Source organism: Homarus americanus, unplaced genomic scaffold (genome assembly GCF_018991925.1).
Source record: "Homarus americanus isolate GMGI-L3 unplaced genomic scaffold, GMGI_Hamer_2.0 scaffold42433, whole genome shotgun sequence".
In the NCBI taxonomy this organism is placed as follows: domain Eukaryota; kingdom Metazoa; phylum Arthropoda; class Malacostraca; order Decapoda; family Nephropidae; genus Homarus; species Homarus americanus.
The window spans coordinates 760,001-772,900 of record NW_024738086.1 but is presented as its reverse complement, the minus strand read 5'-3'; the positions used below and the strand labels follow the sequence as shown (position 1 = coordinate 772,900).

Genomic DNA, 12,900 nt, shown 5'->3' with positions numbered 1-12,900 from the left:
GCTATAGATTTACACAGCAATTGATCCTTATTTATCTCTCAGGGCCATTGAGGGGTCGTGTGGGAGTGACTTTCTACAATGTAACGTTGAATATTTCTTTTCATAGCTTTTATTCGTGTTGACTCAGCTTTCTATTTTGTATTGTTTGCTTTCTTTTTCTTCAGTTTTCTATTCTATATTATTAGGTTTGAACACTTGCTCTCAGCTTTCTCTTTTATATCTTTTATATGAAGTTTCTCTACTTTCGTTTTTGTATTAGTAACTTCCCTGTTTTTCTTTCAACTTTCTATTATATATTTTATCTTTCCCTCCATCATGTCTTATTTTCTTTTTTATTTACTTTCGTTAGCTTTTACTCCTTTCTCCTCAGCTTTCTATTTTCACTCATTAGTTTTATCTTCAATTTTACAATATTTCTCTTTTTCCTCAATTTTCAATCCTAATTAACTTTCTCTCACCTCTCACTAACTTTCTCTTTTCCTCACTAATTTGTTTTCCTTCGATTATCTCCTTTCCCTTTCTCCCTTTACTTTCTCTTATTCTACGTTTCACTACCATCTTTCTCCCCACTAATAATGTCTGAACTATCACCAATTCTATAGTAAGTTTCTCTTCAGTTTTCTCTTAATTTCTCAACGCCGATATATTTCACCGAGGAGACAGCAGGAGACCGTCTGTCACTTCCCTAGAGAGTGTGAGGGGCAATATCTCCAATTCTCCCAATGGTTCGGTTAATTTTTTTTCCCGATCTCCATCACATACCCACTACGTCATGGGAGATCTTCTATCTCTACTGTCGCTTCCCCACAGACACTTCCCTCAGGAGACGCGAGGAGAACGTCACGCACAGAGACAGAGATAGACTAGTCCAGCTTTACCCAATAGCACGTATTCTCTTGTTCTCCACGTCTCTAGTACACCGTAGGAGATCACTTGCCAGGAGACACCGGGAGAACGCGTCTCCACTATTTCACAGAGGCTGAGAAAGATATCTCCACACCGAAATTTTACATAAGCTGTTTTTGTCCCTCCTCCGCGTCTCCATTACCTCGTGGGAGATCTCCTGGGACACGGAGGACGCTTAGGACATGGCGAGAAAGAGGAGGACGAGGAAGACGGAGATTCCTGTACACGTCGCCCGTAGCCATGACGATGACGACGACCAGATTGATGACGATGAGGACGTGGGATTGTCTATGGGAGGGAAGGGAAGGGTTGGAAATATATTAGTTAACACTATAATGAGACTACTACTACTACTACTACTACTACTACTACTACTACTACTACTAGACAAAACCTTTCAGAATGACATCTAATACCGTAATAACTCCAAACTAATCATTTGAAATTCATCTTGTCGCCATATCTCAGTAACTGTGAATTACCCTAACTGCCTTAAATTACAAGTTAGTGAGTAGTTCTACAGATCCCTAATATGTTTAGCAAGATTTTCAGAGATTTAATTAATCTTTCACACTCTATAATAATGCCCCTTAATCCCTTAATAATCTCATTTCCCTAAAAAAAATAATTAGGAACTGGATATAATGCCCTGAATCAATCTGTCTGACCTAAATTATCGGGGAGTCGATTTAAACAAAGGTCCCTAGGCTTACGATGATTTAACAAGATCTTCGTAATCTATAACTCTATAATCTTACCTATGTCACCCCTTAATCCTGAAGATCTAAACTAAAAGGACTTAGGAAATAAAAACAAAGCCCTGAATCCCCCTAAATGCCCTGAACAACTACTCACTGCCACCAGGGATAAACAAAAAAAAATACCACCCAAATCTTCTGGGTTATTAACGTGTCATTCTTATTTATATCCCATCACCTAGATCCCTAACATGACACACAGGCCTCAGGGGTCATATACCAGACCCCCTGAGCTACCCTGAGACGCCCTGAGAAGCCCCGAGACTCCCTAAAACACCCGCCAGCAGACTCAGCAGACATTAAAGACTCCTCTCTCTGTAATAACAATAACAAAAGATAATCCAGACAATCAGAAGAAGTAACATTTATTGTCTCTCATAAAAATACACAGAGAGAGGTCGGAAGAAGAGACCCTGAATCATTCATCATAGGAGATCCAAAACCATCACCCCCTATTGGCTAGAGACCCTAAACAACCCTCAGGGATCGGAAACAAGGCCCTTAAGTATACCCTAGGACTCAAATTCGCCACAGACCTTAGAGCATATTATGTCACATCACTTATCTCTCTATGATAATCCCTATTCACTCCTTACTCCCCAGAGGATCTAAGTAAGCTCCTCTATTGGGATTAGGAGCCTTCTCTGTTAGCCTTGTATCATCCGACAAGCAGACTCGGCAATCCCGGTACATCTTTAATCTGGTATAAACGTTCAGACAGAGGATCCCAGTTCTAGTTGGTCCCAGTCATGATAAACGGCAATCTAATTTAATCATTGTAATTGGGAGTTTAGTTTTATTTAACTTACTGGGCCCTTACTGTAATGGGCTCCAATTCTAATAGGTCCAAGGTCTGATAGGTTTAAGCTGTAATAGGTCCTAGTTCTAATTGTCCCGGGTCGTAAAATCCTAAAAAAAAAAAAAAAATATATTAATAATAATAATAATAATAAATGAACCTACAGGGAACTTATAACAAAACAGAGTGATGACCTCAGAGACCGCCAAATATCCACCTCAGCCACCTCAGCAAACCTAAACCACTGAGACATATTATAGCTCTCAACTTATCCACCTTAATTAACTGGTTTTTCTCTTCTATCTCAGAGCCCTAGAAAATATGTAGGGAAACTCTTAGGACATAGGGAGAGTTGCCCTGAATAATCTAAGGGACATGGGGAGATATCTCACTAGATGTCCAGTGGATTAAGTAGACATATAATTCCAGGACATTTAGTAAGATATAAAGAAACTCGATGAATTATAAGATGGTGATAAAATTACCCCACCGGACTGAAAACTCCTCTTCCTCACGCCCCGTAACACCTTATCTCCTACCCCCCACTCTACCCTCTAGTAGATCCAGGAGTCACCAGGAGCATTGAGCCGCTCTCTCTCTCTCTCTTCAAACTACCCAATCACAAAGCATCTCCTCCTCTTAACTATCAACTCCATCTATAAACTTGAGGAACCAATGAAAATATGACTCTTAAATAACCACACTTATTAGATCTGAAACAAACCTCCTTCAGCAAACTACAGCAGAAGACGTTAACACTCACCGAAGTAGGAGCCGAAGCCTAGTGATGTCTGCTGTTGGTTCTTGTGCGTGTCTGCTGCTGCTCTAGATCCCTCAGCCTCACCTTCCTGGATGAACCTGTTCTGACTCGCTGATGTTGTTGTCTCGATGGCTGCCGGGGAGAGATAGTTGGTGGTGAGTGTGTGTGATGGTGAGGGAGATAGTTAGTGGTGAGATGGTGATGATGAGGGTGAGAGAGATGGTGCTGAGAGAGAGGTGGTGAGATGGTGGTGGTGAGGGGAGGAAAGATAGTCGGTGGTGATGTGAGAGTGCTGGAGATGGTGATGGTGAGGGAGATAGTTAATGGTGAGATGGTGGTGGTGAGGGTGAGAGAGATGGTGTTGAGAGAGAGGTGGTGAGATGGTGGTGGTGAGGGTGAGAGAGATGGTGCTGAGAGAGAGGTGGTGAGATGGTGGTGGTGAGGGGAGGAAAGATAGTCGGTGGTGAGATGGTGATGAGGGAGAGAGGGAGAGAGAGAGAGAGAGAGAGGGGGGGGGAAGAGACAGTGGTGAGATATTGGTAAGATAGTGGAGAGACAAACTGATAAATCTACATGAAAGAAAAAGAACGAAAGGGAAAGAAAGGAGTAAATATGTAGTGAAAAAGTAAAATAGACAGTAAAAGGGACAGACAGACGAAGAGACAGACAGACACAGAGAATGGAGGGGAGAAACGTCACACGTGTTCGGGCGATATCATAAAAAAAACTTCAGAATTATTAACAATCTTCTTGACAAACAACAACAAAAAAATGACTTAGGAGTATTTAGTGAGGGTAAAAATGACCCCCAGTTCCCCTCGGCCGGGCAGCTTCAACGGGGCCACTAGACCGATCTAATTCACACGTGACATTTTAACTAGCTTTTAATGAGCTGCCCCGAAAAATCTCTCTCTCTCTCTCTCTCTCTCTCTCCAAAAGAGCCTGATAAGTCATTGAATTTCTTCTTCCTCATTTTCTACCACCCACACCCTCCACCACCATCACCCAACACACTCCCCACAACCTCCATCACCCACCACCACCACCATCACCAATACCCACACACCCACACACCCACACCACCATCACCAATACCCACACACCCACACCACCAGCACCACCACCCACACATGGCTTCCTTCCCTTTCCACATAGACTAACCTGAGGGTCATTACCGCCACCGGCATTGTCTAGTAATCCTCTCAGCTACATTAACAACGTCACTTTTATCACGAAAATCTGCCATAATTGCCATCACGTGTTGCAGTGTTACCAGCTCGGAGATTCAGAGCCATTTTTATTCCTATTATGATGGTGGCAGCTGTAAGATCACTACACGCTCTACCTCCTCTTCGTTATCTCCATGGTTTAACTTTACCTCTTAGTGATCTTATTAAACCCAGGATGTTCTTAGGTGATCGTCAATATTCTTGGTATATTTTTGTCGAGTGTTAATCCATGTTATACCTACATGCATAGTAAGTAGTGTATAACAAAATAATTAGATAGATAGTTAAATATTGCAAAAGAGAGAGAGAGAGAGAGAGAGAGAGAGAGAGAGAGAGAGAGAGAGAGAGAGATGGTTCAACAGTCGTAAGTAAATATAAACAAAAATATCTATAAATCAAAAGTAAACAATACCAAATCTGCCAGCTGATAGTCTGTTATTCCCATTAACAGACAAAAAAATACCGACAACATACACAATAACGGACCCAACATATGATATACACATAGATCATACACACTGGTTGGAGCAATAGATCACACTACAATAAAATACACAGATTGAAGTATGAATTGGCTTCTGTCTTGGGCGTTAAAATTCCCGCTGCCGATTTTTTGTTCTAAGTGTGAGGAGAGGGAAGCGGAGTAAGGGGAAGAGGAAGGGGAAGAAAGAAGAGTACGGGGGAGGGAGTAGGAAGAGGAGGAGGAGGGAGTAGGAAGAGGAGGAGGAAGAGAGAGTGGTGGTCAATACTGTGTGTCCTCTTCCTTTATTAACTATTACCGGTTGTGTATTCCTCCCCCCCCCCTCCCTCCCGTCTCATTTATTAAAGGGAGAACGATGACGGGCTTGTAGTGTGTGTGTGTGTGTGTGTGTGTCGATTGAGCATAATTAAATTTCACCTCCACCACAGCCTCTTTCCTCTCCACCACAACCTCCTCACCTCTCCACCACAACCTCTCCACCACAACCTCCTCACACCTCCACCACAACCTCCTCACCTTCCACCACAACCTCCCACCCCCTCCACCACAACCTCCTCACCTCTCCACCACAACCCCCCACCCCTCCACCACAACCTCCTCACCCTCCACCACAACCTCCTGACCTCTCCACCACAAACCTCCTCACTCCACCACAACCTCCCACCTCTCCACCACAACCCCCACCTCCACCACAACCTCCCTACTTCCACCACACCTACTGCTCTCTCCACCACATGTGTTTCCTCCCCTCACTAATTACCACAGCTCCTGACCCATCAATACACTGAACCACGATAATAACACACTTCCCCTTCACATAATCAGCCGTACTGTGGGGTTCATTCATCCGCCTCTTCCCAGCGTTCTTAATACACATTCTACTTCCCCTTCTGTGTAATTTCAAACAACATTCTAAGTTTCTATTCATCCCAGACGCTTCATTTATCTCGTGCTTGGTTTATGTGAAGAATCTTATAGGTATTTTATATTTCTAGTGCATAAATGCCACAAGTATTTACACACACACACACACACACACACACACACACACTCACACACACTATTATTATTATTATTATTATTATTATTATTATTATTATTATTATTATTATTATTATTATTATTATTATTATTATTATTATTATTATTATTACACACACACACTAACTTCAGTACACATGTTTGATTACCAAGTTAAACCTCGTTGTGAGATGGAAGACAAGAACTTGAGTGTGTACTCTACTTCCTCGGGCATCAGCCGCCAGAGACGCCACTGTGCTCGCAAAAAAAAATAATCCAATAAGGTAATTTTACTCGTCAGGAGATTTGTTGAAAAATTTAATCAAGAGAACTATTGATCTGGGACAAGAATGGCGACACGGTGCTGGCAGGTGGTAGAGAGATGACAGTCACCAGTTAGTAGGGGTTGATGACAGTCACCTGGTAGTAGGAAGGATGATGACAGTCACTAGGTAGTAGGAGGGATGATGACAGTCACCAATTAGTAAGTGGTACGATAACAGTCACCAGGTAGTTGGAGGCAGACAAAAGTTCGTGGTACAACTAATGAAAATAAGTTGGTCGCTGTCGTCCTGGTGATGTAAGTGTATTCTTAGATGCTGATACAGTGCTTTAGAATCTGGTAATGTTGAAACTCCCTCAGGTTCAGGAGACCCTCACAAAGTTATGGGAAGAAGCAAGTGGAAAAGTTTGGTTGAGTGACTGATAGCACAAGATGATGGGGTCAACATTCACTAACTTGTAGGACCCACCAGCCAGGAATAACACACCATCGTCTACTATATTGTTCGAAATAGTTAACTGTAGTACATCTTAGATACAGAAAATAACTGTATCAGATCACAGTGTTTTCTTGCACCATATCACACAAAATAATTAAGATCATCGAACTGATAGCAATTATGGCTTGACTGATTTATTGACTGTCGATGTCTTTTATCCTATGGCTGATACTGCGACTGAGAGATCGTGGTGGTCATGGCTGGACGACCTCATGTTGGACTGGTCTAATTACTCAGCATTATTGTCTATTAGTGTGTGTGTGTGTGTGTGTGTGTGTGTGTGTGTGTGTGAGAGGTGACATGTATGGAGCATTTTCTAACCGACACCTTCAGATTCATTGTACTACACTTTAAATCAAATTATATTTTCGGGGAGACAAAATACATACCAAAAAGCCATTGCTATCAATCTCATCTACGGATGCAAAAAACTTTGTGCTTAGGTCATGATTGTGCACCATTCTTTATTATTTTGTTTTTTCCATTGTGGCTGTACTGTCATCCAAATACTTCAGTGCGTGTTTTCTGTAGCCAGACACTGTACCGTGTTTTTTAACGGTTAACAAATTTATTTACAAAGCTTGGAGTACAGTTTGCCTGTTCTGAGTAATTCAGTCAGGTCTTGACACTGAGGGTGGTGTTACTTCTCACTGCCACGCAGGACAGTGGTTCATATACTTTGGACGTCATATTCTAATTGAGGACTAATCAGTGTGGGCTAGTAAATTGTGTATAAACAGCAAGAATGTCTTCAAGCACCCTTGATTCAATGTAATAATTACAAAGTTCATGAAACAATAAGCCAGGTGGTCTACATCACATTGTCTGCTTCTGTCCTTATGCTGGCCATACCGGTACCTCTTGTCACAAAATTTTTCATGTTTACTAATGCTACAACTACCAGGTCTCTGCATTTCTCAGTTCTTCTAGATCAGAGTTCATGATTCTGACTTGAATGTTTTAAGTAGAGCATTGGACAGGCCAAGGTCACGGTCAAAATTTTCTTTCTTGCATGACTCATTGGCGAGTCTATAAGCACGGTCATGATACCTAATTCCAACATGGGACAGAATCCACACAGTTATCACATTTCTTTTAATTTCACAGGCAACTTTGGACATAGAACCTGACGGCCCGTCAACTCTGATAGACAAGTGAAGTTATGGGATCGACTGCTATACTAAAAAGGTCAGGGATAATTTTATTTATTTTTTATTTTTGTAAAGTCAGAGCTGGTAAACATATGAATATAATGTAGTGGGTGACATACGGCAGCCAATGGACAAAGACGAATACAAATTTGACGATATTCATAAAAGATGGACCTCAGCGTCATGTTGTTTACCTTCAGTGGTTGTAATTTCCATCCAATGTCAAGAGTTTTTAACGTCGTCCTTATAATATATTAATGTGTTAACTTAAAGTGTAGCCAAGCGAGTCTAGAGAGTTGTGTGTATACGGGTTATCTCTCTGTATCTCGCTTTATCGTTGGTGTGAAATCTTACGCAGTCTTACACAGTCGTTTCTTCCCTGTGTCTGTGAGTTACTTGTATAGTACGTCATTCCATATATCATTACATAGTTTGTTTTTTCCCTTATCACTGTATATTTGATACCATGTCTTAGATACATATATAAACATTGATGCTAAACATTAATCAAGTATTTTAGAGATATTGAGAGACAGATTAAAAAAACCATTTCATCCCTGACTATTCTTATGATTTCGCTGACCTGTTGCTCTTAACGTACTTCATAAAGTTGTTTGGTCTCGTTCATATTTATCCTGCGTTATTTACTCATGTCCTTCAACCTTTTGCATTCATGCTTGTAACTCTGTCCGGATGTGATGCAGATATAATGTTGTATGGATAACGAAGGTGATTTATGAAGGCGGGTGATGGAGTCCAAACTTGTGCTCACAGCCAAACTACGTTATTCAAAAACTTCCTCCAATACCGTGATGGCAGCCGGGTCTCACCTTGACTCAATCTTCTCTCAATATTACCCTTATTTTTTTTTATTATCGCCATCATCCTGTATAACCGACTATAAGACTTTACTTATTATTTTAGATGTCACAATAACTCTTCAATATGGTTGTTAATTGGAGTAACTAGTTTCTAATTGTTAAAATAAAAGTCAAAATAATTTTTTTTAATTCATTTCGTTTTGTTCAAGTTCTTTTTGTTTGGCGTTTTTTTATTCAACATTCAATCGAATATTTTTAATTGATTTGTTCTGTATTTGAACAACTTCTTAGGGACGCTCACTCACCCTAAATATTTAAGGGATCCTACTCACCCTGGGTATATTTAGGGCCCTACCTTTAGGGGCCAACTTACCCTGGATATTTGCTTTAGGTGTCCACTTACTGTATATTCTCCTTCATAACACACCCACTCATTCAGTATATCTATTTTAAGATCTCCCACTCGCTCAAAAATAATTCCACCAAAAATATTTTCACATTTTCACAAATGAATCCAAAAATAGTTCCACCGCATTAATTAAGGCCAAATAAATCTACCCAAAATTATTCTACTGCAAATAATTGTGTTAAAAATTTTCCCCAAAATAATTCCACCAAAAACAACCCTAAAGTTTCCGACTTTAATCCAAACTTCTTGTTTTAGGTACATTAATGACCTAAAATAAGGGGCCACCCACTCACCCGAAAAACCCCGCCAGGGGACGAAGGGCGGCTGGGAGGACTCTTGGTGGGCGGGCCGATGGGTGGAAGCCTTGGGTGCGAGCAGCTGTGAGGGGGCGGTGGTGGTGGTAGTGGTGGTGGTAGTGCTGGTGGTAGTGGTGGTGGTGGTGATCTCTGCAGGGGGAGGGAGACGGTGCGCGATTAACCACTCATGGTGCTCAAAGTGATGCTGTGTTGGTAAACAAAGATGAGCTGACTTGACACGTGGCATAGTGCTCAGTGGTGTGTTGATAAGCAGAGATCAGCTGACTCTGGACACGTTAGCAGTGTTTTGTGTCGTATTTAAAAAAGCACAAAAAATAAGCATGATTAATGTTAACTGGTGGCAAAATAGTTGACATAGTGCTTATTGATGTGATTAGGCAAACCGTAAAGCTATTAAAGGTTACAAGCATAAAAACATGCAGTCAAGAGAAAGGCAAAAATAACTCACCAATTGGCGGCATTAGTGATAAACAAATGACTAATACAAAATCACATAGTCCACGTTGATTAACAGGTAGAAAAAAAAATAAACGTAGCGACATTCCTGGCCAGACTGATGATAAAAACAAACAACACAGACTTTACAAACAACATGTGAGTGCAAGAAACATAACCATGGCTGTTGTGGAGTGGTTGGTACAGTGTTGCTCACCCGTGTCACCAGGTCTACAAAAAAGTGTTGAGTTAAGGTGGCCAAGTGCTGGGTGAGGTCATATAAACTTCTCTTTCAATAAAAAGAAAAAAAGAAAACAGAAGCTCTCTCGGTGTCTGGAATAAAACCGCAAACATTTTAAAACATCAGTTAGCTGTTGTTGTTGTTGTTCTTGCTGTGAGGCGAACATGTGGACGACGAAGATGAACTCTAGCACGAGCTATATCGAGCGTCTGGTGATTCCTTTCTCCATTCTGCAATGACACTTATGGAAGCCCACCTTTTACCTACAGTGGCGTTCATATGTGCTCGGAATACTGTAGTGGATTAACTTATCACTTAACAACTTTTATGACAATATATATAAGTATAAACCTTCAATCCTCGTCTATTCATCATGAACAAGTGACCTATAAATCACTGAGGTCAAAGGTCATATACACACTTACTACGAGTTTAGGACGAGGAAGGAACAACCTGAGCTATATAAAAGGTTTATAGATAGAAGAGTAAACCAAAATGTGAGAGACTCCGCCACCACACGAAAGAGGGAGATAGAGACTTATTATATAACATCATTGTCTTCAAAAAATAGCGAATCTGACGTATCACATGGGAGAACGTCTGGTTGAAAATACAAACACCAAACAAAAACATTTTCTACTACTTAAACATTGAGGAAATAAATTGATTATATAAAGAATATTAATATATAATGAAGTTTAATAATAATTGCAGATATAAAAAAAACATCTCCATTAGGTTTATAGGAAATAATAATAGAATGTAATCATGAAAACAGCGCCATTAATATTTTGATAATAAAGGTGAAAGGATTAAAGCATGGGAAACGAAATTAATATAAAAGGGATTAGAAAGATAAATAAAAGAATAATAGGATTAAATGGCAGAAAATGTAATAAGAGTATAAAATGAAAAGGATGACAATGATAAAACAGAGATTACTGACATGAGAGGATATTATACCCCAAAAATATGACAAATATGACGAAATAAACACGAAAACACAACATATATAAACAATAACTATAAATATTAAAACAAAAATATATATGACGGAAATTAATATTATAAACAAAAAGGTTAACATTTGAGTATACAGAAAACAGTCGATCCAGTTATAAACAAAACAAAAGACAGTCTATCAAGTACTAAACAAAACAAAACAAAAGACAATCGACCAAGTTATAAACAAACAAAAAAACAAAAGACAGTCGATCAAGTTATACACCAAACAAAAGAGAGTCGACTCAGATGTGTAGATAGTGATGGCGGTAATAATAGTAGTAGTAGTATTACCAGAAGTAGTATTAATGTTGATAATAATAGTATTTTTAATGTTACTACTATTACTTAAAACAGACACGTAAAATCTCTCCTCCTCGACTCACAACTGATCCTCTCTACGTGTATCCAAGACGTTTATATTTTTTCCCCCTAACAGAATTCTAAACATGGATCGTCTTTTTTCTAGTCTAGTTTCTACTCCAGGAAATTTAGTCCTAAGTCGACACGCTTAAGTTTCCCTCCCTCCTTCCCACTGATCCGGCGTCTCTCTCTCTCTCTCTCTCTCTCTCTCTGACAATCATCCACACAGCCTCTCTCATATTCCACTGTCATTTCTCAGCCACACACACACACATACACACGGAGGAAACGTTTTCAGAATTTCAGAACACTTTATGCCCAACAAGATCACGTGCCGGGAACCTTAACCAAAACAGAGTATTACGCGTGTATCCGACTTGTAAATCCATCTTGTAAATCTGTCTTGTAAATCCATCTTGTAAATCCAGTTCGTAAATCCAGGTTGTAAATTCTTCTTGGAACTACATTTTTTTTTTAATTTACCTTGTTAATATCTCTCTTTTTATCATGTGTTTTACGATTGCATCCACCTTGTAAACCCTTCTTCCATGTAAAAAGGGGGGTTTTAAATTCGTGTTTTTACTTATGAATCAATTTCCATAATCTACTGTATAAATTCATTATGTAAATCAGTCCTGTAAATCCATCATGTAAATCACTCCTGTAAATCAATCGTGTAAATCAATCCTGTACATCTAACGTGTACAGTAAATCCGCCGAGTAAATCCATGCACTTACCCCGCGTGTAATATAAGATACACAGCGCCAGCACGAGCAATCAGCAGCGCCTGGCATTCATCTCTACTCAATATGCCTCTGAAAGTTACATCGGGTAAGTTGATTTGTTAGTATTTTTCAAGTCACAAGAATTTACCAGGATTCACTAAAATAATACGAATGTAACTGCAAGTATCGAATACACACACACACACACACACACACACACACACACACACACACACACACACACAGGACTATCTCAGATAAATACCTCAATTATATATTGTATATTAAACCTTTCTTAAATTATTAATATTTACTGTAATATTCATCACAACATTTTTTTATTAAGACAATTATTAAAATTCACAACTCAAATTGCTTCTAAATATGTATATAAAAATAGTGGGCAGCATTGTGCGAGTGGGGTGAGAGTGAGGAGTGGGCAGCATTGTGTGAGTGGGGTGGAGGGCGTGGGCATCATTGTATGAGTGGGGTGAGATGGAATGGGCAGCATTGTTTGAGTGGGGGTGCGAGGGAGGAGTGGGGGTACGAAGGAAGAGTGACCAGTATTGTATGAGTGGGGGTGAGAGGGAGGAGTGGGGGTACGAAGGAAGAGTGACCAGTATTGTATGAGTGGGGGGTGAGAGGGAGGAGTGGGCCTGACAGTCGTTCAAGGAATTTCAATATAATGAAAAGCCAAGAT

The 12,900-nt window shown here is 40.0% G+C and overlaps 1 protein-coding gene across 1 annotated transcript in view; it reads right to left on the bottom strand.

The window, feature by feature from the left end:
• Positions 1-270: 270 nt before the first annotated feature.
• The window catches only part of LOC121873724 (protein amalgam-like), a 58,770-nt gene continuing 46,140 nt past the window's right edge, over positions 271-12,900 (bottom strand). The window contains exons 7-9 of the mRNA XM_042377427.1: positions 9,410-9,562; positions 3,227-3,355; positions 271-1,194 (exon numbers count right to left, since the gene is read on the bottom strand). Coding sequence (XP_042233361.1) covers positions 1,082-1,194; positions 3,227-3,355; positions 9,410-9,562 — 395 coding nt within the window. The 3' untranslated portion in view covers positions 271-1,081. The remainder of the gene's footprint in view (positions 1,195-3,226; positions 3,356-9,409; positions 9,563-12,900) is intronic.